Source organism: Lepidochelys kempii, chromosome 9 (genome assembly GCF_965140265.1).
Source record: "Lepidochelys kempii isolate rLepKem1 chromosome 9, rLepKem1.hap2, whole genome shotgun sequence".
NCBI lineage: Eukaryota > Metazoa > Chordata > Testudines > Cheloniidae > Lepidochelys > Lepidochelys kempii.
In genome coordinates, this window is record NC_133264.1 from 89,223,705 (window position 1) to 89,249,634 (window position 25,930).

The following is a 25,930-nucleotide window of genomic DNA, read 5'->3' on the forward strand; positions in this document are numbered from 1 at the left end:
ATGGGAGTGAATCAGTCCTGCATACTGATGCACATTCAACTCAAACCAAGGCCAATTTAGAATACTTAGGAGGCCTGTGTGAAGTGGCTCTGGAAAATCTATTTATTATCCATTTACCAATCTGCTAAGGATTCTTCTTTCATAGCACAAGAAAGAATAATAAGTATCACTAAAGGAAAAAGAAAAGGAGTACTTGTGGCACCTTAGAGACTAACAAATTGGTTAGCCTCTAAGGTGCCACAAGTACTTTTCTTTTTGCGAATACAGACTAACACGGCTGTTACTCTGAAACCTGTCATTACTAAAGGAAAGTTCCTCTGTATGCAAAGTATTTTCATTAATAATGAGGTTTTATTTGCTGTTTAAAGATTGACTTGCTTTTTTTCCTGTTGTGTCACATTGCGATGCAGAAAGCCAGCCAATGAATTATACTACGGGAGATCAAATCTCCTCTTAACACAGTACATGGTACTGATTCCTGCCCCTCTGCCATGTATATTGGCCAAATCTGACAGTCTCTATGCAAAAGAATAAATGGACACAAATCTGACATCAGGAATCATAATATTCTAAAACCGGTAGGAGAACACTTCAACCTCTGTGGTCACTCAGTAAAAGATTTAAGGGTGGCAATTTTGCAACAGAAAAGCTTCAAAAATAGACTCCAGTGAGAAACTGCTGAACTTCAATTAATATGCAAACTAGATACCATTAACTTGGGTTTGAATAGAGATTGGGAGTGGCTGGGTCACACATATTGAATCTATTTCCTTAAGTTAAGTATCCTCACACCTTCTTGTCAACTGTTTAAATGGGCCATCTTGATTATCACTACAAAAGTTTTTTTCTCCTGCTGAGAATAGCTCATCTTAACTAATTAGCCTCTCACAGTTTATATGAAGAAAAGGAGTACTTGTGGCACCTTAGAGACTAACAAATTTATTTGAGCATAAGCTTTCGTGAGCTACAGCTCACTTCATCAGATGCATTCGGTGGAAAATACAGTGGGGAGATTTATATACATAGAGAACATGAAACAATGGGTGTTACCATACACACTGTAACGAGAGTGATCACTTAAGGTTCCTTCTCCACTCTGAACTCTAGGGTACAGATGTGGGGACCTGCATGTCTTTAAGGTGCCACAAGTACTCCTTTTCTTTTTGAAACCTGATAGTTTGTATGGTAACTTCCAACTTATCTGTATGTGTATATATATATCTATATCTTACTATATGTTCCATTCTATGCATCTGATGAAGTGAGCTGTGGCTCACGAAAGCTTATGCTCTAATAAATTTGTTACTCTAAGTTCCCACAAGCACTCTTGTTCTTTTTGCAGATACAGACTAACACGGCTGCTATTCTGAAATTAAATGATATGATATTACTCAGGCTTGATAGTGTTTATTCATATAGGACTTTATCCTGGACATGGTCTAAAACTGGTTCTGTCTTCTTTACCTTTCGTTTGCTGTCCTGTATTCCTTTCATTAACTAGCTTGTTTTAAAACAAGGGAGCAATGCTGGGAAATTAAACTAGTCACATAAATACACTCAAAAAGAAAGATGAAGAAGGGCAATAACTAACAAAATGGACAGTAAGCATCCTGTACTACATAGTACAATTCTTTCACAGCAGTTGCATAGCCATTCCGACCACCACAGACCCTGACTCCTCTCTCATAAAATATAACACCTGGACCAATCTACATTTACTTCACCACTGATCTGTAAATTCAGCAGAGAAAAAAATAAGAGACACTATACCACAAGATGGCAGACTTTCTCTTCTTATTTTCCTCTACATTTCCCCACCATTTATCATAACTCCCTCAGGACCAAGTAAGTTCCTTTGTGGCTACAAACTTCAGAGAAAAGAAGAGGTAATTTTTGCTACAAGTGAATAAGCAATGTTTGGCCACATTTTACGAACAAGGCGTACGTTTTCCCTTTGCAAATATACAAAGACACGGAGGCAATCTAATCCTTTCTATAATTATATTTACTTGCCCCAAGTCTGGAAAACTTACTTCTATGAATCTTATGTGGCAGTACACTTGCCTACTCCTAGGAACAGTTGTGGTGAGGTTGAGTCTAGCTATATTACCTCATTATGTTCCTATTCCTAAAATAAATGTAAGAATGACTTTGTTCTCTTATCTGTCCATTATCAGTTAACTGTTGAACAGACAGATTTTTTTCCTTTATAAATTATCATCATTGCTATCATCATTGTAGGCACAGGTCCCACATCTCATTTCTATTACTGGGGGGTGAGATGCCCAAACCACTGACCTCTGTCACTGATACTATACAATAACCAAGGAGAGACAAATTCTAATATTTATATGTCCAAAAACAGGGGGAGGGGGCAGAACAGAATAATGTAAATCATTTTCTTATCATTCAGTCCCTTCTCTATTTTACATTCTCCTGCATGTTACATGGAGCTACAGAAAGACCCCGTACTCTAATGACCTCATTTTACCAAAAGGTCATTGACTTTGCCCAAACTCTGCCTTCTGGAACAGAAAAACTTAATAGCACCTCTTCAAGCTAACCTAGTGGTGGCATGTTTTGTCTTGTGTGTATGTTTACAGCTGCTCAACAGTGGACAGCACCAGAATTACTCAAATGGGGTATAATTTGCCCTATTGTGTTACCAGCAGGATGAGATTCTCTCTTACCTTATGCTTGTGCTCTGAGGCCCCCACTTCAGCAAGGCACTTAAGCACATACTTAACTTTAACCTGAGGCATCTTTGTGTGTGTATGTGATATGTGTGGTGGTTTTATGTGTTATGGAGGAGCAGTTCTCATATATGTGAGGCAAACGATATATGTGGGTGGTATATAATTGATGTTGCATTGCGGCAGGGTGGGGGGATGGGAAGAAGGGCTGTGGGGAATGGGAGGATAGGGGGGAACGGCTGTCCGGGGGTGGGGGGAAGGACTATGCGGGGGGGAGGGACGGTCGGTGGGCAGGAGGGGCCGTGTTGCTGGGGGGGAAGGGCTGTGCGAGGGCGAAGGATGGGGGGAAAGGCTGGGTGGGGGATGGGGAGAAGGGCTGTGGGTGGGAGAAGGATCGAGGAGATGGGAGGATGGGGGGAAGGGCTGTGTGGGGGAGTGACGATCAGTGAGCAGGAGGGGCCGTGTTGCTGGGGGGAAGGGCTGTGCGAGGGGGAAGGATGGAGGAAAGGCTGGGTGGGGGGCATGGGGAGAAGGGCTGTGCGAGGGGGAAGGGTGGGGGAAAGGCTGGGTGGGGGGATGGGAAGAAGGGGTGTGGGTGGGGGAAGGATAGGGGAGAAGGGCTGTGGGTGGGGGAAGGGTGGGGGAAAGGCTGGGGGGGAAGGGCTGTGCGGGGGGGAAGCGTGGGGGGATGGGGAGAAGGGCTGTAGGTGGGGGAAGGATGGGAAGAAAGGCTGGGCGGGGGGATGGGGAGAAGGGCTATGGGCGGGGGAAGGATAGGGGGAAAGGCTGGGTGGGGGGACGGGGAGAAGGGCTGTGGGTGCGGGAAGGGCTGTGGGGAGGGAAGAATAGGGGGTGGGGAGAAGGGCTGTGGGTGGGGGGAAAGGCGGGGGGAAGGGTGGGAGGGATGGGGAGAAGGGCTGTGGGTGGGGGGAAAGGCGGGGGGAAGGGTGGGAGGGATGGGGAGAAGGGCTGTGGGTGGGGGAAGGATGGGAAGAAAGGCTGGGTGGGGGGATGGGGAGAAGGGCTGTGGGCCGGAGAAGGATAGGGGGAAAGGCTGGGTGGGGGGACGGGGAGAAGGGTTGTGGGTGCGGGAAGGGCTGTGGGGAGGGAAGAATGGGGGGGTGGGGAGAAGGGTTGTGGGTGCGGGAAGGGCTGTGGGGACGGAAGAATGGGGGGGTGGGGAGAAAGGCTGGGGGGGGAGGGATGGGAAGAAAGGCTGGGGGGGGGAAGGATGGGGAGAAGGGCTGTGGGTGGGGGGAAGGATGGGGGAAAGGCTGGGTGGGGGGATGGGGAAAAGGGTTGTGGGTGCGGGAAGGGCTGTGGGGGGAAAGGGTGGGAGGGATGGGGAGAAGGGCTGTGGGTGGGGAAGGATGGGAAGAAAGGCTGGGTGGGGGGATGGGGAGAAGGGCTGTGGGCCGGGGAAGGATAGGGGGAAAGGCTGGGTGGGGGGACGGGGAGAAGGGTTGTGGGTGCGGGAAGGGCTGTGGGGAGGGAAGAATGGGGGGGTGGGGAGAAGGGTTGTGGGTGCGGGAAGGGCTGTGGGGAGGGAAGAATGGGGGGGTGGGGAGAAGGGCTGGGGGGGGAGGGATGGGAAGAAAGGCTGGGTGGGGGGGAAGGATGGGGAGAAGGGCTGTGGGTGGGGGGAAGGATGGGGGAAAGGCTGGGTGGGGGGACAGGGAGAAGGGTTGTGGGTGCGGGAAGGGCTGTGGGGGGAAAGGGTGGGAGGGATGGGGAGAAGGGCTGTGGGCGGGGGAAGGATAGGGGGAAAGGCTGGGTGGGGGGACAGGGAGAAGGGTTGTGGGTGCGGGAAGGGCTGTGGGGGGAAAGGGTGGGAGGGATGGGGAGAAGGGCTGTGGGCGGGGGAAGGATGGGGGAAAGGCTGGGTGGGGGGACAGGGAGAAGGGTTGTGGGTGCGGGAAGGGCTGTGGGTGGGGGAAGGATGGGAAGAAAGGCTGGGTGGGGGGATGGGGAGAAGGGCTGTGGGCCGGGGAAGGATAGGGGGAAAGGCTGGGTGGGGGGACGGGGAGAAGGGTTGTGGGTGCGGGAAGGGCTGTGGGGAGGGAAGAATGGGGGGGTGGGGAGAAGGGTTGTGGGTGCGGGAAGGGCTGTGGGGAGGGAAGAATGGGGGGGTGGGGAGAAGGGCTGGGGGGGGAGGGATGGGAAGAAAGGCTGGGTGGGGGGGAAGGATGGGGAGAAGGGCTGTGGGTGGGGGGAAGGATGGGGGAAAGGCTGGGTGGGGGGACAGGGAGAAGGGTTGTGGGTGCGGGAAGGGCTGTGGGGGGAAAGGGTGGGAGGGATGGGGAGAAGGGCTGTGGGCGGGGGAAGGATAAGGGGAAAGGCTGGGTGGGGGGATGGGGAGAAGGGCTGTGGGCGGGGGAAGGATAGGGGGAAAGGCTGGGTGGGGGGACGGGGAGAAGGGCTGTGGGCGGGGGAAGGATAGGGGGAAAGGCTGGGTGGGGGGACGGGGAGAAGGGCTGTGGGCGGGGGAAGGATAGGGGGAAAGGCTGGGTGGGGGCACGGGGAGAAGGGCTGTGGGCGGGGGAAGGATAGGGGGAAAGGCTGGGTGGGGGGACGGGGAGAAGGGTTGTGGGTGCGGGAAGGGCTGTGGGGAGGGAAGAATGGGGGGTGAGGAGAAGGGTTGGGGGGGGGGGGAAGGGCGGTCGGTGGGCGGGAAGAGAGGGATATGTGTCCCCGCCCCCTCGCCTAGCCGCTCTGGCTCCAACGTCAGCTCCGGCCTCTCCACCCGAGAACGCCCGGGGCCCTGCGAACCAGTGAGGGGCCGCGGCCGGAAGGGCTGCGTGCGGCTCTCGCGCCCTGCCTGCCGGAAGAGGAAGTAGCAATTCCGCCTTCGTCTCCGGGTGGGGGTGGAGCTCGAGCTCGTCCTCGCTGGGCCAGTGGTCCCGTCCGCTCGACGGCACCGGTGAGTGCGGGGCGGGAATTTCCCAGCACGGGCACAGGGGAGACTCCCGCCAGGCGCCAAGAAAGTACCCCCCGTTCCGACGGGCTCCTCTGGCGCCCCCCCCCCCCCCGGGAGAGGGGCACAACCGCCCATCCCCGTTCCAACGGGCTCCTCTGGCGCCCCCCCCCCCCCGGGAGAGGGGCACAACCGCCCATCCCCGTTCCGACGGGCTCCTCTGGCGCCCCCCCCCCGGGAGAGGGGCATAACCTCCCACACCCCCCCGTTCCAACGGGCTCCTCTGGCGCCCCCCCCCCCCGGGAGAGGGGCACAACCGCCCATCCCCGTTCCGACGGGCTCCTCTGGCGCCCCCCCCCCGGGAGAGGGGCACAACCGCCCATCCCCGTTCCGACGGGCTCCTCTGGCGCCCCCCCCCCCGGGAGAGGGGCATAACCTCCCACACCCCCCCGTTCCAACGGGCTCCTCTGGCGCCCCCCCTCCCCTCGGGAGAGGGGCACAACCTCCCACACACCCCCCCCCGTTCCGACGGGCTCCTCTGGCGCCCCCCCCCCCCCGGGAGAGGGGCACAACCGCCCATCCCCGTTCCGACGGGCTCCTCTGGCGCCCCCCCCCCGGGAGAGGGGCATAACCTCCCACACCCCCCCGTTCCAACGGGCTCCTCTGGCGCCCCCCCCCCCCCCCGGGAGAGGGGCACAACCGCCCATCCCCGTTCCGACGGGCTCCTCTGGCGCCCCCCCCCCCCCCGGGAGAGGGGCATAACCTCCCACACCCCCCCGTTCCAACGGGCTCCTCTGGCGCCCCCCCTCCCCTCGGGAGAGGGGCATAACCTCCCACACACACCCCCCCGTTCCGACGGGCTCCTCTGGCGCCCCCCCCCCCCCCCCCGGAGAGGGGCATAACCTCCCACACACCCCCGTTCCGACGGGCTCCTCTGGCGCCCCCCCTCTCTCGAGAGAGGGGCATAACCGCCCCGCTCCCCCTGTTCCGACGGGTGGTCCTCACCGCCCACCCTAGGGTGAGGGGAATAACCTCCCCTTCCAGTTGGCTGCTTTGGTGGGCCTCACCCTCCTTTTTCAGAACATAGATGATTCTCCTTTCCTTTCCCATTACCCCTGCCTCAGGAGAACAGATTAGGGTAACCAGATGTCCAGATTTTATAGGGACAGTCCCGATATTCTGGGCTTTGTCTTATATACCTGTTCTTCCCCTACGTCCCCACCCCGATTTTTCTTACTAGCTGTCTGGTCATCCTATATCAGGTGCTAACAAGAGTAAACATCCCTTATGCTCCTAGGGACCTGCCCCTAAACCACTTGCCTTCTGCTTAAGTCTCTCTTCCTTCCACATACCATGTTTGTGCAGCAGTCACACCTGTCTCAGCAGTTACTGTCATTAGAAGAGAGTGTCATGCTCCAGCTCAGACAGGCCAAGTAAAGCCCAAGAGATCCGCTTTGTTCCTGTGCCCTTTCGTAGGACAAGGTTGTTAATAAATTGAAGACTCAAAATAGTGCACAACACTAAATAATAGTGACTGTTCCTGCCACCCACACCTTGGAAGGGGAATGATTTGTGCTTCTATGCTAGGTAGCACTTTCCTGCCTACTATGGGGAGACCCACACTAGCACTCCCCTGACTTTGCTGCCGTTACCTAAAAGGAAGGAAACCTTATACAGTACTTACCTTTCTGTAGGTTATATACTTTCTCCTACTCTTAACACCTCCACCTGTAACTCCCAGTTTTAAAGGCCCAAACTCTGTAACAGATTAATTGAAATGTATCTGTGCACCCACTGCCCTGTTACAAGGACCGCTATGCTGGTCTTCTGTATAAAGGCACTAAACTCTCAAACCCTTTCCCACAGCTCAATTAATAAATCTGATTAGGAAATAATCCAGATTATTGTTTCCCAGGACGGACAGCTGAGACCATTCTGCAGTTTAGTTGTTAAGGAGAGAGCCCACAGAAAGAGCATGCACCTTACTATACATGTGGCAAGACTCAAGTTTAGCCTGATCTCCAGTGATAAATTCCCCAGCCAAGGAAACGCAGTCAGTCTGTGTGGAATGAGAGGAGAAGCAGGATTGTGAATCATACTTGGTTATGGCAAGGCTTTGTCCTTCAAAATAGCTTTACTTGATTAAAGTTTTGGATTGAATTACAGTGAAAACCAGGTTTCAGAGAGGTAGCCGTGTTAGTCTGTATCAGCAAAAAGAACGAGGTGTACTTGTGGCACCTTAGAGACTAACAAATTTATTTGGGCATAAGCTTTTGTGGGCTAAAACCCACTTCATCAGATGCATGCAGTGGAAAATACAGTGGGAAGATGTATACAGAGAACATGAAAAAATGGGTGGTGGTATACCAACTGTAACTAGACTAATCAATTAAAGTGCGCTATTATCAGCAGGAGGAAAAAAAACTTTTGTAGTGATAATCAGGATGGCCCATTTCAAAGAGTTGACAAGAAGTTCTTTTGCTGATGTTTCGGCTGACAGCTGCCTGTCGCAGCAATGATTACTTACCTGCAACTCTGCTTCTCTGAAGATACCTGGATTTCTATGCTAGGGTTCTCAGCTCCCTGGCATGAGACAGGCTGGAGCTTCCTTAGGTCTCCAAAATTTTGAGCCCATGGGGCATAGGCAGCTAGTACTCATTCTGATAACAACTGCCAGTTTCCACTTCCTTTGTTAGAGTAAAGGTAAGCTGTTCCATCCAGTGCACAGACAAGAAATTGAACACAGATTTCTGAGGATAAAGACCTTGTGGGAATACTTTTACAGAATTAATATGGAAACATCTTTATCCTGTAACTTTACCATAATAATTAGGATTGGTAAAAGCATTATAATTCTTGCTGCTCCTCTCATGACAATGTACAGTGGCTTAACAATTTAAACTACAGAAGAAAGTTAAAGGAACTATAATTGCAATTTAAAATTTAGGAACTTCTTTTAAACTATGAACAGAAAAAAATTATGTTGAGATAAAATTGAATCTTTACAAATAATTATTTCCATAACCTCTCAAAAGGTGTTTTTTCTTTCTAGGAAAAAATGGTTTCTGAAAGCAGTTCTTTTGTGAAAGGTATGATGTTAGGAGGACTCTTCTGTGTGTTTGTTACACTCGTAGGACATATTAAAATGGGCCATGGGACTAAAACACATCACCATGAGCATCATCATATTCAAGCACCTAACAAGGAAGATGTCTCAAATTTGTCAGAAGGTGAGCGCATGGAGCTCAGCCATAGTATCCGTGTTTATTGTATCATCCTTGTAAAACCTAAAGATCTTGGAAATTGGGCTGCTGTGAAAGAAACATGGAGCAAACACTGTGACAAGGCAGAATTCTACAGTTCTGAAAGCGTTAAGGTGTTTGATTCTATTGTTCTCAACACAAATGACATGTGGGTGATGATGAGAAAAGCTTATAAATTAGCATATGAACGCTATAAAGATGAGTACAACTGGTTCTTTCTAGCACATCCAACTACATTTGCTGTTATAGAAAATCTCAAATATTTCTTGCTTAAAAAAGACGCATCGCAGCCTTTTTATATAGGTCATACTGTAAAATCAGGAGAGCTTGAGTATGTGGATGGTGATGGAGGAATTGTCTTAAGTATAGAGTCCCTAAAAAGACTCTGTCAAGTTTTTGAAGACTCTGATAAGTGTCCAGAACAGGGAGGCTTGATCTGGAAACTCTCTGAGGATAAACAACTAGCAGTCTGCCTGAAATATACTGGAGTATTAGCTGAAAATGCAGAAGATTCTGAAGGAAAAGATGTCTTTAACACCAAATCAGTTGGTTCTCTTATTAAAGAAGCAATGGCTAATCACCCTCAAAAAGTAGTAGAGGGATGCTGTTCTGACATGGCCATCACTTTCAGTGGACTGGCTTCTAACCACATGCATGTAATGATGTATGGTGTTTATAGGCTCAGAGCATATGGGCACAATTTCAAAGATGCTCTGGTTTTCTTACCTCCCGCAGGTTCAGAGAATGACTGATATCTGTTCAAAGAAGGCATATGTATTGTGTAGAACATGCAGTCAGCTGTTAATGCATAATGTGACTTGCATGTATACAAGCTGGTGCAATTTTTGTATTTGATGGTTTCTGTGTATTTTTTGCACATCAGGGTTTGGTCATTTTAGTTTTAAAAGGGGGAATCTTTTTTTCTAAAACTTTTATACAAAAACGTTTCTGGCGCTTGACTGTGTTGGAATGAAAAATGTTAACGGTAATGCTAAAATCTGTGATAAAGGAAATGAATTTATAGGGATGTTTGTATGGCTAAATATTTATAAGTGAAAACAAATGAATCTTAATCTATTGTAATTTAAATATATTTTTGCAAGATTTTTTGATTTTGAACTCTTCCATGCACTTCTTGAAAATCTTTATCTTTCTAAGATGTACAAATAAAAGTGAAAATACAGATTTAGTATTAAAGTACAACTTTAAGCAGTTTTCTTTACCCTAGTGCATAGAGCAATTTTTTTCAGTTTGTTGTAATCTAGAATAGAAATGTCAGTGGCCTGAATTTTCACACTTTCAGGAAAAGGTAGCAGCATTAATATGAAGAAACCTAATCAACTTCATAACCTGCTGAAGGCTGCTGTACCTACTGATTGACTAAGCAGCACTAACGTCTATGAGAAAAACATGCATTTCCTCTGTTTTACTTTGTACACTTGCTAGCACTCTGCACAGTTCAGGGACAAAAGCATATCCACTGTCTTCACTACCTTCTGCAAAAACACCAGTGAAGCTGAAAGTAAGAGGCAGCATACAGATGGGTGCAGGAGACAGGCATCGAGACAGAGGATATGATGAAGCATGTTTGATATTGCTGTTGGGGCCCATCTAAAAGGTCCTTCTAACCATCAGTGGGGGCTGGGAATCTTCATGTAAAACAAGTTTGTATGGTAACTCAGGACATGGTCTATTAAACAGAATTTTCTAGCAGTTAGCAATTTCAAAAAATCAAGATGGCAGCGTACCTTTAATGGATTCTGGCTCAAACCACTGAAGGTGACAATATTGAAATGCTGCATCTAAAACAAATATTGTTTGCTCTAAATCCTAGTCACAAACTTTTCCTGCTTTCCATGCCATAGTAGACATTACATACACTACTACATAGACATTATGTACACTGGTTTTATATATTTACATCCCATCCTCAAGATGACTAGTTAACGGTCTACATATATCACTACTTGCATGGAAATAGCACAAGGGTGGGTGTTTTTGTTTGTTTTTAGAGAAAATACCAACCCTATGATTGTGGAAGCTGCTGTACTAAAATTTCACCTTTACAACTGAAAGTAGTATTAGTTAGCCAATTGCAAGTGTCACAGAAAGGTAGATACTGACCCTCAGCTTCACTAAATGTGTAGTACAGACAGATAGGGAGCAGCTTTGTAATTGGGAATGACCAGTTAAAAATTAAGATGAAAGGGTTTTTTCATTCTTTACTATTTCTATAGTTAGAGTATCCCTTTAACTCATTCATTTTTTCAAAAGTTGTTACTGTGACATTAAAATCTGTTAAGCTGTGGCAAAGTACAGGAAACTTCAACCAAAGGTAGTTTTATCAAATGTGGATTTATGTTATCAGACGTCTTATAGAAGAACCAACCAAAACTTGTAGAAGTTAAACATTTGAAATACATATATTTAAAACAAACTGATGCAGCTGTTGGCAGATTTCATTCACTTCATCTAGTGAGCTGTCCTTTTTTTAAAATACCTGGCTTGCTCTTATACTGTACTTTGCACCCAGAGATCTGCTTTGTACGTTAAGGATTGGCTGGTTCATGTAATTGTATGCACAACAGAGATTCTCAAAATAGTTGGATGTGTTAATATGCTTAAGTACAAATAGTTAAAAATAAATTTTAATAATCCATTCAATTAAGTCAAAGAAAGTGCTTATATATTTTCTAAATTCCATATTCATAAAATAATCTTCAAGATGCTTTTGAACTGCACTTATGGTCAGCAAAGAGACTAAAAATAGGCATCTCCTGACTCAGATCTCCTGCTGTGTAATTCCCAGTTCACATGGTGACAAGTTTTCACTCCTGTTAGGAATCTAGTGTCATGTGTTAGGGGAAAGGGAGCTAAAACGTATTTAAATCCATACACAAAATTAACTAAATTCTAATTAGAGAAGTTATGGCTGATGTGAGAACCAGGGAGAGCACAGCTTGAATTTACAATCCTGGATATTAGAAAATGCTAGTTTAGAAATGGAGCAGGGCTGAGCTGGAAGTCAGTGAAGCAATAAATGTGGAATACTACACTCTCTTTAGAGAATAACTACATTTTAAATCATTACAGTCTCTATAAGTCACCAGCCTCAGTCCCCCAAAGTCACAGTATCCCAGTAACAGCAGTATGAATGCTTCAGCCCCACCCTTGAGTTTCAAGAGACATGGAAGGAGGAGCTATAGTTGTCATGTAATGTTGGTACTAGACTGTTTTCAGTTATAGATCCTCTTGTCTACCTCCACATTTCCAACATTTTCTTTGTGGAAAGGGCTATGATTTTTACTACACTCTTTCCCCAGCAGAAGGGAATGGGCAATTTTAGCAGGTTACTGAGTTTCCAACAGTCTTTTTGGCAGGGGGAGGGTCAATAGGCATTTTCTTCACACTTTCTTTGTTGATGCAGATAGGCTAAAACTGCAGCATTGGCTGAGGCCTGGCCTACACTCAAAGCTGCAGCAGTTCAACTAAAAAATGTAATTTTCATTAACTTGCTCTGCGACTGGACATTCTTAAATCAATGTAAACTTACCCATCTATAGTTACAGCAGGTTAAAATGATAAGTGTGTCCATATCAGGATCTGCCCTGATGTTACTATTCCTTTCCAAGAAATGACAAGGTAGACAGTGTTAGAGCTATTTTTTTATATGAAAGCAACTTTAAAACTATGCAGATCTTAGCTAGAAGTTGTTAGAGATAAGTTACTCCCTTCCCCTATTCTGTGAACTGGAACCCGTTCACTTCCATTTCTTGTTATCAGCTTTCCTTGTTACCCAAGGGAAGTTTAGTTGACAGTATTTCATCATTTAACATCAACAAGAAAGTTAAAGGGAAAGTAGAATCAATTTCCTGTGCAACCCCTCCCAGGACAGGCCTAGCTTACTGTATTGTGTCAGATGCTTCGTAAAATAAAGGAAAAAATTCTGAATTTACTTAAGTAGTACAAATAAAAGCATGTAATGTAATCCCACATCTGGTTAACGGTGAGTTCAGAGAAGTTTTATTACCAGGTTTAAAAACTGACATGTAACTTTTTTAGAATAAAGTGTGAGCACTGTATAGCTTTCTTTGTTCAACAATGATAGCGTAGTAGCTACCAAACTGGTTAAGTTAGTTTTCATTCCTTGGTTACTAGAATAAGTAGGTGGAGCATTAGAATTCTGTCACTTTCAAAACTGACACCTTTTAACTTAGTGTTAGGTGAAGAGGAGAAATCTTCAAGCTAGCACTACCTATTGTTAGATAAAACACATTTCATATCCCATAGTTGTAATAAAACTTTAGGATAAGGGAAGAGTATTTCTCTAAGTCAATGGTTCTTGAATTAGAGTATCCAAAAATGTTGAAACAAAACACACAGAATGAGACAGAAGCCATTTGATACAAAATTAAAAACTGCAAATACAAATAAAAAGATTTACAATATTAATAAATCTTTCCAACAATGAGTCAGGTAGAGTTATTACTCTGGTCATTCCAGATCTTTCCGCACGACAACATTCTTTCTGCAGGCACAATCACTTTAATGCTGAGGAGTCTATGCATGCAGTCCCCATTTATAAGTAGTAACAGCACATGTGCAGGTGATAGGGTGCACAAATGGAGGCCTAGTTGATATTTCTTTTAAAATGTGGCCCAGAAATACTAACTTCTGGTTACAGAACCTGTTAGCAATTACCACGGTGGCCATTTAAAGTTTCCCCACTGTTACTATAGATTTTCAATGCAGGGAAAAACTGATCTCAAATATGGTGTGGTAACTGATCATTTGAATAGCGTATCCTGGTCATGTCATCTGTCTCACAATCCAATGTTTATATTATAGTCCATAAAACTAATTGCATCTTAAAAAGTGGCCACTCAGCTGAGTAAAACATTCAGACCACTACTGTTGGACAATAAGTTAAATTAGAATTTGACACAAAGCATATGGAACATAGAAACATCCAGTTTGTGTGTTGAAAAGTCAGAAACTAACATCCTTCTTGACTTCCTGTTATCAAAAGCAAATGCATTAACACATTTTAGGAATTTTATATACAACAGCATTAAATATATCCTAAATCCAATTTAAATTACTGTGCTAGGAGAGAGCACAACATTTTAAACTGTTAGCTTTCTCTCTTCTTCGCAGGAAGTGTTCTACTCACTGTTCACATATGACCTTTTCATCAGATATATCTTCAAGCATTCTGACAACATGGATTTAGGATAAAAGCCTAAGAACTGTAATAGAGTCTAGAAAACTATTGCCGCTAACAGGACTTTAGCATTCACTTGATTTATTTAGCGTAGCCACTGAACAAAATAAATTTGTACATTCAGTCACATTAAAAACAAAAGGAATTACAAAGCAGTCCATTTACTCTAAGTGCATTCCTTTGGGGGGTCACACCATTTCTTTTGCTTCACTTATATGTCTTCATATGCCAGAGGCCATCATTTAAATAATGGATATTTTCAATGCCAATCCCTTTGTTGACTTTCTCACTGTGAAAGGAAAAATTAAATGTAAAAAGGTATAATGGTTCATTACCATATATTTCCAATTCAACCCAACTAACGTTTTGGGCTCATCTACATTAACGTAAGTTAACTAACATGACTACAAACTGTAAAATACATGGAAAGCTGTAGAAAAGCCTCTTTATGTAAGCTGACTGTGACTTTATACCTTAGTTTTTAATTTGAACTTTGTTATTTTGTAAAGATGCTGTTTAAAGTACATAATAAAAAAATAATCCCTGAAGTAGGAATCAAACTTTACTGCTCAGCTGCACCTCACATCACAACCAGAAATATCTGACAAAGCAGTATGAAACTAGAAAACAAACATCTACCAGAAAAAGACTGTCCAGTGCTAAGAAACACCAATAAAAACAGTCACACTGAAATGAAATTATAACATTTGTCATCGGGTGGACTTCCACTCACTCAACCAAATACATCATCTATCTGCCTGCTGATTCTCCTTTCTCACGCATGGAGCCCTGCAAATCCACAGGTATCCACTTTATATCTGAGGATAGCACTGTGGCTGCGGATACAAATTTTGTATCCAAGCAGGGCTCTGACGGTAAGAGCCAGGCAGGCAGCTGTGAGGAACCATGGCATGGATCCTTCACCTGCCCTGGGTGGAAGGTTGCTTGGGTCCCATGCACAGGGCAGGTGGAGGGTCTGCCACAGCTGGCCACCTGGCTCTTACCATGGCCAGGCTGCAGCTCCGAGCAGCCCCCTTCCGCCCCCCCCACCCACCCCCTCAGCCAAAGCTGGGAGAGCCGCACTGGCAGCTGTGAGGAGCCTGGGTCTCTACATCTGCCCTGGGTGGGGGGGCTGGGAGGCAGGGATACTGGGTAGGGGTGCAGGGCTCAGGTCCCCTGCCCAGGGCAGGTGGAGGGTCTGCCGCAGCTCCACACAGCTGCCCATCCAGCTCTTATTGTGGCCAAGCTGCGGTGCTAAGCCGACCCCCCAGCTGGAGCTGGGTCCAAGAGAGCTTTGCTGGCAGCTGTAGGGAGCTTGGGTCCCTCCACCTGCCCTGCGCTGAGGGGCAGGGACACTGAGCTGGGGGACTGCTCTGGTCCCCTGCCCAGTGCAGGTTGAGGGTTCGTCACGGCTCCCCCCGACCCAACTCCGGCCGGGGAAGGGAGCACTTGGATCCACAGCACAGCCACTGTAAAAGCCAGATGGGCAGCTGTGGGGAGCCGCAGTGGACCCTCCACCTGCCCGTAGTGCGGGGGGGAGGAGGAGAGCAGCCCCTGGCTGTGTCCCCGACCCCAGGCTCCACACCCAGATGAGGGTAGGTGGAGGGTCCGGGACTCCACCCGGGCTCCCCACGGCTCTCCCTGACCAGGCTCCCACAGGGAGGATGCCTCAGAGCCTCAGCCTGGCCCTCAGTGTAGAGCCCTGCAAACCTGCCGATATCCACAGATAATTTTTGCGGATAGTAGATTGGATGCGGATACACATTTGTGTATCCGCGCAGGGCTGTACTCATGCAAACTTCAATGGCATCATAATTTTTTCTCCTGCTGGTAGGCTGTGCAGTCTCCTCCAAAGCTAATGTTCTTATAGTCTCATCAATGAAGCAGCAAGAGGTACTAATGACCTATGATCAGCCCTCTCCCTCTGGATAGTAGTTCTCTACCGATGTAACACTCCATTTTTAATGGCCTATATTTACTTATTTATTTCTTAATTTAGGGCCCCTGCTCAACATGATCATGTACTGATCCAGGCCCTTTCATCTCAGAGTGCTAGGGACATCACACAGAACTGAACCTCAGCCATCTTCATGACAGTGCAATGTACTACCACCACCAGGCCACTGCTAGATGTGTTTTAGGCATATTTTAACTCCAAGCCACATTTGTGCTTCCCTTCCACTCATTTATGGTAATTAACAACACAGGCTGTTTCTATACATTGGAATCCTTCAATTCAAATCATTTCCTAATGCCTGCTAAGATGACAAAAGTCATTCAAGCAGCAGGAATCTCCCAGTTGTCATCCTACCAATTTGTAATTGCACCCTTTTGACAGAACCCTCAGTTATTCAACCAACCCTTCTATTACTCGAGAAAACTTCACTGTCTTCAAAGTTCCATTACAAAAATTATCACCAATCCCCTGGCATACATCCTGGTAAGGTGTCAGAGACTGAACACATTGCTGGAATCCAGAATTTGAGAGTTCTAATTCCAACTCTGCCACCAGCTCCGGTTGCAGGCAAGTCACTTAGTGGCTCAGTTTCCCCATCTATAAAATGAGAATACCTACTTCCTTCAGGAGAGTTGAGAATTGCAAAAAGTAACTGAAGTGCTCTGAAAACTGCAAAGTGCTTTAGAAGTGATATTCTTCTCATAGCCTTTTGTTTCTAAATTATGCTTTTTGTGTGTATCCCCTTAATACAAACACCATGTGGAATTTAATTGCAGGAAAAGAACTGCAATCATTCTAGGTTTAAGAACTGGAATAAATGTTATATACGTCTGGATATATTTATTTATTTAAAAACAACAACTGCCCCATTAATCTAATGACTAGCCCAATTGTAAGCAGCAATTTGACTTGTTACTTTATCAACCTTCTGTCATTATTTTCTGCAGCTTCAATCAAAGTGTTAGGTGAGCTCACGAAGTACATTAAAAAGCAGAAGATTATGAAACTATATATTGTAGTAACCTAGGCACTATATGGCTTCTCTCTATTCTCATTTTCCTTTGTCATTTGTTTTCTCCTCTCTATTCCCTTTTCTTTCTCCCCTTCTGTTTGCCTCTCTTTCAGAGTCAAGATATTCAGTGGTTAGACGGCAAGACTGGACATTTGGATACCTATGTTCTAGCCCACATCTACAATGACCTTGGGCAAGTTATTGCAGACCTGAGACAAGAGTACATGTATCCACACTTCCCTCTATGTCCTCATCTGTAAAATGTGGAGAGTGCTACAATAATAATATTTATCTACTTCTCAGGGAGAGTTTCTGCTTATTTGATGTTTCACATGTTTACACTGCCATATAAAGAGCCTCAAAGTGCAGAAATTTCAAAAGCCTCTCACTGATTTTAGGAACCTACATAACATTTTCAGAAGTCACTTAGGCATGGTCTACACCTCAAACTTAGGTTGACCTAGCTACGTCTCTCAGGGGTGTGAAAAATTTCAAACCCTGAGACACACAGTTAAGCCCACTTAATGCACAGTATAGATATCACTACATCGATGGAAGAATTCTTAGCTGCAGCGCTACAACTGTGCCACTGTAGCACTTAAGTGTGGACAGTGCCTTAGATACTTAGACCAACCCTCAGGCTTCTACACTGAAAAAAACTTACGTCATCATAGCTACATCTCTATGGAGTGTGAAAAATCCACACCCCAAAAGACATAGCTATGCCAACCTAACCCTCCAGTGTAGCCAGCACTTGGTCAACTAAAGAGTTCTTCCATTGACCTAGCTACCGCCTCTGACTGAGTTGGATTACCTACAGCAATGGGAGAACCCCTCCATGCTGTAGTGAGAGTGTCTACACTGAAGTGCTACAGCAGTGCAGCTGTAGCATTTTAAGTGTAGACACTGCCTAAGCCAGTTAGGTGCTTTTGGGGAAAAAAAAAACAAAACAAAAACTTACATTAATAATAGTTAGGAGATAAAGGTTTCCACCTCCTTCCTTTTGCAGCTAAAGAAACATCCCTTTCTGTTAATAGAATATCAGGGCTGGAAAGGACCTCAGGAGGTCATCTAGTCCAACCCCCTGCTCAAAGCAGGGCCAATCCCCATTTTTTGCCCAAGATCCCTAAATGGCCCCCTCAAGGATTGAACTCACAACCCTGGGTTTAGCAAGCCAAAGCTCAAACCACTGAGCTATCCCTCCCCCAAAACCATTCTCTACTGCCTCCTCTAGTAGTTTTTCATTTCGCTTCTCTCCCATGAATGGGCCTCTAAGTTCCAGAAGAAACTTAGCCAAGCTATCTAACCTCAGCAAGCACGAATTCTATGCATGGGAGATGGACTAGGGTTAGGACAAGAGAACAACATGAAGAAAAAGGGCAAGTGGCAGAAATAAAGACTGCCAGTAAGACTTCTAATCTCTACTGTCCTGGCAAACATGAAAAGTTCACTGCATCACTGTGATGGACTCAAGCCTCCTAAACCTCAAACTACAACTCTCTCCGGACACTGAGTCCCATCAGTTAGCAAGTATTTTATATAGAGATAATTTTTGTTTGCTGTTTTATGTTCATAAAGGCCTCAAACAAAAGTAACAAGCTGACACTGTCCATATTTCAGAACATGATCCCTCTTCCCTTTCTCTCATGCAAAAAAATAAAATAATGGTTTGTAGTTCTGCAGGGGGGAAAGGAGAAAAGACCTAAATAGATTTTTCTGTGCTTCTTAGAATGATTCAGCAGGAAACACGCCTGAATGAGTTCTGCACTTGGAAGGAACAGCAGTACAGCCACTCTGAGAAACTCTGACTTAGGTCACTGTCTTCTAAATGTAATTAAGAATTATCACAAGGGGTAGGTTATACTGTATAATCAGTTTTAAAAATGAGACTCACATGTCCTCAGCTGACATCTTCATGACTCCGACACACAGTGCATGTTGTTTTCCTTCTGCCATTATTGCCTACAACGTAGAGCTAAGGAATACGAGTTTGTTTGTTTTTTAAAAAAGCATATTGCAGAAAAAAATAAAAGCAGCAGAACATTAGGAAACACCTTTTCAGAAGTATCATAGTCACTAGGATAAGTGTTACCCTTTTACTACTCTCAAGAGCTTAGTTTTTAGAGATAATTGTAAGCACTAAAGCACTGTATTCTTGTACAATGGCTCACTGAACAAACACTGTGCAGAATATTAACAAACTAGTGCTCTAGATTTGTTAAGCAGAAAAAATATAGTGCGTTAAACTGCTGAGTCAATGTGGGAAGAAACACAGCCACAGTTTGTATGGCCTTTAAACAGCTGTGAAATAGAAAAAGCCATGCAAAGTCAGTACTGTATTGCTGTTAGTTTAACTGCTTCCTTTGTGCCTAATAGGGAAAGGTGATGGCCCTGCTCTACTTAAAAGAATGATACACTGATTAAAGTTGTACATCTGGGATGCTGTTTTCAACTACTCGGAAGCCAAAATCCTGAGGAACGTAACCAATGACACAACTGAAACAATAAAGTTGTGACACAAACTCTGAGCCAAAGCGTATTCTGAACTTCACAAATAAGTTCCCACCTCAGACCTGACAAACTCATTACACTGAACACATTTTGCAGGGTATTATCCATAAATAGTAACATGTAAGGTATCTACAGAAAGCTCGTAACTTGTGAATATTAATAATCATTGTGAGATGTACGTACAGGTAATATTTAAGGCATAATGTATCTATATTGAAAGTATGCTTTATGGACTTGAAGTAAAAAAGGTCTTGAAGTCACTAGGATGTCTCGGTAATGTCCCACTTGGGCAACGGTGGGGTTGTCATCCTGCCCTGTTTGGCCAGTGATGCAATTTTCAAGGCTCAATTGTTTAGCCTTGCGCATTACTGAGACTTTGAATAGGAAACCATCAGAGATAAAGAGACACAGTCAAAACCACTTAAAGGTGAAAAAAGAACATTATAACAGAAAGAGCTTCACCCTGGCTGTGACTAGAAACCAAAACCTGTTTTCAGTATAACTGTGTTGAGAAGGACACACTGCTTCCAATCCATTCACTGACTGGGGTGCTTTCACAAAAAATTTGGATTCTGATTATTGAGGAGCCATCACCCTGCTCTGCAACAGACTGAACTTGGAGGTGCAGGAATCTATTTTATTGAATAGGAAAGGTAACTATTGTAAGTATAAATAGAGATTTTCAATTTATATCGTAAGCACTTGTTTCCACACACTCTTTCTAGTTAAATCATTATTCTTTCTTAGGAAAATAAACCTGTTTTTGTTTCTAAGCGCTCACAGGTGCTGTGTACTTTACAGAGTAAAACGAGTAAACTAGGGAATGCTACACAGGATCTGAAAATTCTGTGAATAGCCAGTGTCAGGGGCTGGGTATCACAAGGGGATGTTTCAAAGGGATTCATGAGCTGGGGTGCACCTATTGTTAGCCTGCAGGCAAAGGAAGGGCTGACATAAGCCCAGAGAGGGCATGAGCAGGTGAAGGGCTCACAGTGTCAGGGAGTTGCCACCCAGCTACCAGACTCCCCCCTCGCTGGAGGCAGGGGGTAACAAAGTGACTCACAGTCCTGGGTACATCAAAAACCACCAGAGAAGTCAGATGTATGCTCTTTCATTACTAAGGGCACGTCTTCACTAGCAACGTTAAAGCACTGCCGCAGCAGCATTTTAACGTGACTTGTGTAGTCGCAGCATAGCACTGGGAGAAAAAAACCCACCTCCACGAGGGGAACGGCTCCCAGCGCTGACTACACGGACACTTTATAGCCCTGAAACTTGCAGCGTTCAGGAGTGTGTTTTTTCGCACCCGAGTGAGAAAGTTGCAGTGCTGTAAAGTGCCAGTGTAGACAAGCCCTAAGGCTAACAATGACACATGCTAACTAACAGTAGTAGCACAGTAGAAGCATTTTACATCACCCAGCTTGGATCTGCCGATTGTTCCAGTCTCAGTCAGTGGAGAGGCGAGACCAGAGATTGGAATGCTTGCCCCCTTCACACTCAATGGAGTCCATCACAGGCATAGAGTAAAATCTTGCCTCCGATCAATTGCAAGGGTCCCTTTGACATCAGTAGGACCAATATTTCATCAATATACAGTTGAGCAAAGCTCTCAACAGATTTATTTTTATTTACTTTTGTGTGGTGAATTACATCTCTCCTCTCCAGTCTCCTTTTATACTAGTTTGAATGATTTAATGATAGTTATGCAATAAAATAATTATGTTTAGATTAACGAAACACCATCCTGACCCTCAATGAGCCCTTAAATAAGAACTACAGACAAAACTGTAATCATTAGTGACTATGCACCAATACCAACATAAGTAAGAACTATGGAACAATCTTCACTCTGCAGAAGGATCTGAATGCCTCTGTCCCTTATCAGGCTATTAGAGTTAGGGCCCTGGAAAAGCTAGGATAATTCAGGACAGACTATGACTAACTTGTAAAATACAGTGATAGACAATTCACTCATCTTGTGGCACACATGAATATAACTGACCAAGAAGGATACAACAACTGTATCAACAGCAGCAGGGTAAAGTTTTGCTCCAGGAGAGGTCAGGCCAGGACACATTATATTCGCTCCACTGAGTACAAATTTAATGGCTCCTTTATCAACCTGCTGATGTGGTAAAATAAATGGATCTGGGGTGGCGGGGGGGGGAAAAATGAAGAATTATGATTTACCCCACTGTAGGAGGGATGACGACAGACATCAGTAATCCATGCCATTGGGTGGACTCAGTAATACACCCGCATGTTCTAAATCAGGTTAAAAAGGACAAAACAAGTTACAGGTATCACAAATTTAGTTTATTATGGTAGTAGATTTTTTGGGAGATTTATCATCACTCTGTCAGTTATCTGGAGGTCATGCTGTTTGGCAACACCCTCTCCAAAGGATATGAGCACTGTCTCCACAGTGTTCATCCACTACTGATCCAAAGAAGACGACTAAGATAGTTGAACCTAAAGCTCCCACGCATCTAGTAACAATTTCAGTAAGCGTTCTCACAATGACAATGTTATTGTTTTAAAGTATCCAAATCTCCAAATCTGTATGCCCCAAAACAAGTAAAGATGCAGCCCTTCGCCAGAAAGCTTTCAGTCTAGATGTGATGGGGCAGAAGTAGTGAGGATTACAGACACACAGAAAAGAGAAAGGGATCAGAACATACAAGTGTCAGGGGGAGAGAGAGAGAGAGAGAGAGAGAGAGAAGCTCTGCAAAACTACATTTACAATACTGATATTAGTTCTGGACGTCAGGTAATATTTTCAAAAACACCTATGGCACTCAGAAGCCCAAGTCCCATTAATTTTCAGTGGGATTTAGGAGCTTTTACAAACGTTATCCTTTGGTACCAGAATAATGTAAACAAACAGGAAGAATTCAGAGAAGAGAAACAAAACAAAACCCAGAGGGATAGATTTTATCAAATATATGTTTTAGAGCAGGAGGGGGTGGGGTTGAGGAGCAAAATACATATTACAAGGACATTTACATGATAACCACATACAATTATTTTAAAAAAAAATAGAACCAAAAGAAATATTGGGTGGAACCGGGGGATATAACATGAGGAAATAGGATAAAACAACAATTTAGACTGAATGTCAGGGAAAAGTCTCCCAGAGGAACTGGGGGAAGCTTCGCACATTTAAGAACAAGATTTCACAAAGTATCACAAAAAATGCTGTAGGGTACAATCCCACATTGGCAGCAAAAAGAACTAAGTGACTTAGCTTTCTTCCACCTGCAGCTTACTGATTGGATCTATTTTGTTTTATCTATGACAGAGATATGCAAGTGGTAAGTTTTGTTTGATACAGTAATTACAGAAACCTATTTGAATTCCACTCATCCCTTATTATGCCCAGCTCCCAAGAGACTTACATTTGTGAAGTAACCTTAGCGTTGGGTAAAATGTCCCTTCTCTTTGCCTGAAGAACAGTAACTCTCCATTTACTGTGAGGATTTCTATATGTTCATGACTGCAAGATAAAAGAGTTATTCTAAGAGCCAATTATTTTTTTGGGTTACTGCATCATACTACTCAGTTTCTCCTGCATCTCACCATTTGTTTGATGCAGAAATGGGGCATTCAAGCAGTAACATTTTAGTCACAAGTTTCCTTACTAAGCTCATATACCTAGTTCCTCAACATTTCCCCCTTAGCAGCAATACAAAAAAGAGGCACAGCCCTTCAGTCACTATGGGTCTGCTTTTTTTTTTTTTAATTTAACATTTGACAGTGAAGTTCAGTACAAGTGCACTGTCTATAAAAAAAAACTGAATTAGTCAAGTCAGACTTGGAAGGCCAGATATGGTGAAAAAATGCTCTTCAGGTTTCCACCTCCTCATAATACACTCTTCTCAACCCCACTTACTTAACCATAAGCAAATAAGATTTGAAGAAGATTTATATTTTATTTATTTTATTTTATTTTCTCTGTGTGTGTTGAAAAAGATATATTCTGAGGGATAAAAATTCCCAGTAACACCAGCCATGCACCAGGTGATGGTTCAGTTATTCGAATGAGTTCTTACATAGCTTTCCAAAAGCATAGTGAACATGGATTCTTTTGAACTAGTCATAATTTATAAGCTCCTACATGCACTCTCATCTATGATACCCAAGAGAAAAAATATTTCTCAAAAAAGACTTAATTTTGCTCAGACACAGAAAAGTATGTAATAAGTAAACATCAAGGCAATTTGGGAGCAGAGGTTACAAGAAGAGAAACTTACCATCTTACTATTTTGACAGGATCTTTCTTTGGCATAATTTGGTTTAGCCATGGTTCAATACCAGGAAACTGATCTATCAGTTGGTTCTTAATGCCTTTAATAACTGATGTCTTCAGCTGGATGCAGTTGGATACGTTCTCCTTTTCATCAAACCTGCCAAGTCACAAAACAGACTTCACTGTCTGCAATATGCCAGTATGATCACTATTTTAAGTTTTAAAAAGTACATGTAATTTAGCTATCAAATGTCTGGCAGTACTGAAGTTGTACATCTTTCACAAAAGGTTACAATTTAATGCCCACATGTACTGCTCACAAAAACATTTTGTAACTTTAATCTAGGCAATATGCAACTCATTTGTTAAAGGAAATACATAATCAGATAATTGTAATACAACACAATTTACAACTTTTCAGTGACAATTAAATGGCATTTAGATGCCGAATACTTGCTTTCGCAGCAAGTAAAGCTCAATATTCTCCCAGTTTGGGTCAGTCCCACTGAAGTCAACAATACTCTCCCCAGACAGAGGGGTCTTCCCTAAAGGCTGGATCCTGCTCCATCAAAATTAATGGGAGTGTTTTCATTAACTTCTAGTTTTAGGGCTTGATTCTGCTTCCACTGAACAACTTGCATAATCGGAGCCTAAATTTGTCCCATTTGGTTCCATTAATACAAGTTGTTATGTGTTTCTGGGTTTATCTTAGCTTTGAGTGTGTACACGACAAAAGCATGTTCTCTCATTCCTTTGGTAGATGTATGTTACCAAGCTGATTGTTATTTCAGTACATAAAAAAATATATTTTAATAATTCTAAAACCTATTTATACAGCCTATTTAATATATTTATTTAGAACCAGGATACATGTGAAGGGAACAATTAAAAAAATGAATTATGTAGGTTATCCCAGATATTACATGCTTTAACAATGCCACAGATCTACTTTATCACCAAACTATTTAGATATGAAGTTACAAACTGAATCTACCACTTGAATGTATTCTCTGAAATCCACTAGATAGCAGTACAAAAACCTAGGAAAGAGCACTTACACGTAGGGACAGGCCTAACATCCGAAAGAAAGGTTAAGGGAGAAGAGTGTTAAGAACTGCATTATATCAGTGTTTGAGACACCTCTTATTTGTATCAGTTACTGAACATTTATTTACACTTTCAGAGACCTCAAGAGGCATCTAGTGAAGTCCAGTCCCCTGCATTAATGACTGGCTTAAGGATTACCTCGACTTAAGTATTATCTTTAGGTATAATGTGAACCTATTAAAAATCTTGACAGGCTAATTGTTTAATAACATTCACTTTGTGATTAGAGACCACTAGAGAAGATCAGAAAGACAGCATTATAAAGAGAGCATCAAGCCTACAGCATTGAATGAAATGGTGAAATATCAGTGGGCATTTTTCCCCTGCGTTACTTAAAACGCACCCAACGAATAAAGACCAGCCAGGCCCAGGAGCTGAGCGATGGTAACACCGAGGTACCCACCCGGCATGCCTATATAGGGCTCCACCTCACAGCACGGGATCTCTACGACTGATGCCCTTCGTGTCACCGTTGGCTACCCCCAGGCTCTCTCAGCCCCACCGGGGCGCGCGGTGGCTGCGAGGGCGATGGGGCGGCCCTGGGGCGGGTGGGGGGAGAGGAAAATGCCCACCCCGCCCCCAGGGGGGTGAACCCAAGCCTGGCCGCAGGGAACGTTCACGTTCAGAGCCCCCGCCCCTCTGTGCTGCCGAGAGACGGTGCCAACGACCAGCAGCAGGGGGCGCCGCTACGCCCACGGAGGGGATCAGCGGGGCCCCGCCCGCCAGCACGGGACCCCAGCTCCGCCGAGGAGGGCGGGGCCCGGCTCCACGAGGGGCGCCCATTACATCCCGCTGCGGCGGCAGCGGGCCCCCCACTTACTTTTTGAACATCTTGGGGACGCTGGGTGCCGGCCAGATGAGGCGGGCGGGTCCCTGGGGGGCCGGGCGGACGGAGGAGCTGGCGGTGAAACTGGCATCCACAGGCTCCGAGTCCTAGATGCTTCACACGAGGCCCCAACTCTCCCGTCAGCCCCAGCCGGAAGCGGGCCCGCTTTACGGC

At 44.8% G+C, this 25,930-nt stretch overlaps 2 protein-coding genes across 2 annotated transcripts; one reads left to right on the forward strand and one right to left on the reverse strand.

The window, feature by feature from the left end:
• The first annotated feature begins 5,441 nt into the window (after nucleotides 1-5,441).
• C1GALT1C1 (C1GALT1 specific chaperone 1) lies at nucleotides 5,442-17,365 on the forward strand. The gene is made up of 2 exons (XM_073361304.1): nucleotides 5,442-5,613; nucleotides 8,660-17,365. The coding sequence occupies exon 2, from the start codon at nucleotides 8,666-8,668 to the stop codon at nucleotides 9,620-9,622; it is 957 nt and encodes a 318-aa protein (XP_073217405.1). The 5' UTR covers nucleotides 5,442-5,613; nucleotides 8,660-8,665; the 3' UTR covers nucleotides 9,623-17,365.
• On the reverse strand, nucleotides 12,871-25,930 carry MCTS1 (MCTS1 re-initiation and release factor). Its single transcript, XM_073361305.1, has 6 exons — nucleotides 25,751-25,930; nucleotides 23,828-23,980; nucleotides 22,973-23,070; nucleotides 21,589-21,722; nucleotides 18,958-19,025; nucleotides 12,871-14,383 (listed from the first exon to the last, which is right to left on the reverse strand). Exons 1-6 carry the CDS (start codon nucleotides 25,759-25,761, stop codon nucleotides 14,302-14,304), a joined length of 546 nt encoding a protein of 181 aa, XP_073217406.1. The 5' UTR covers nucleotides 25,762-25,930; the 3' UTR covers nucleotides 12,871-14,301.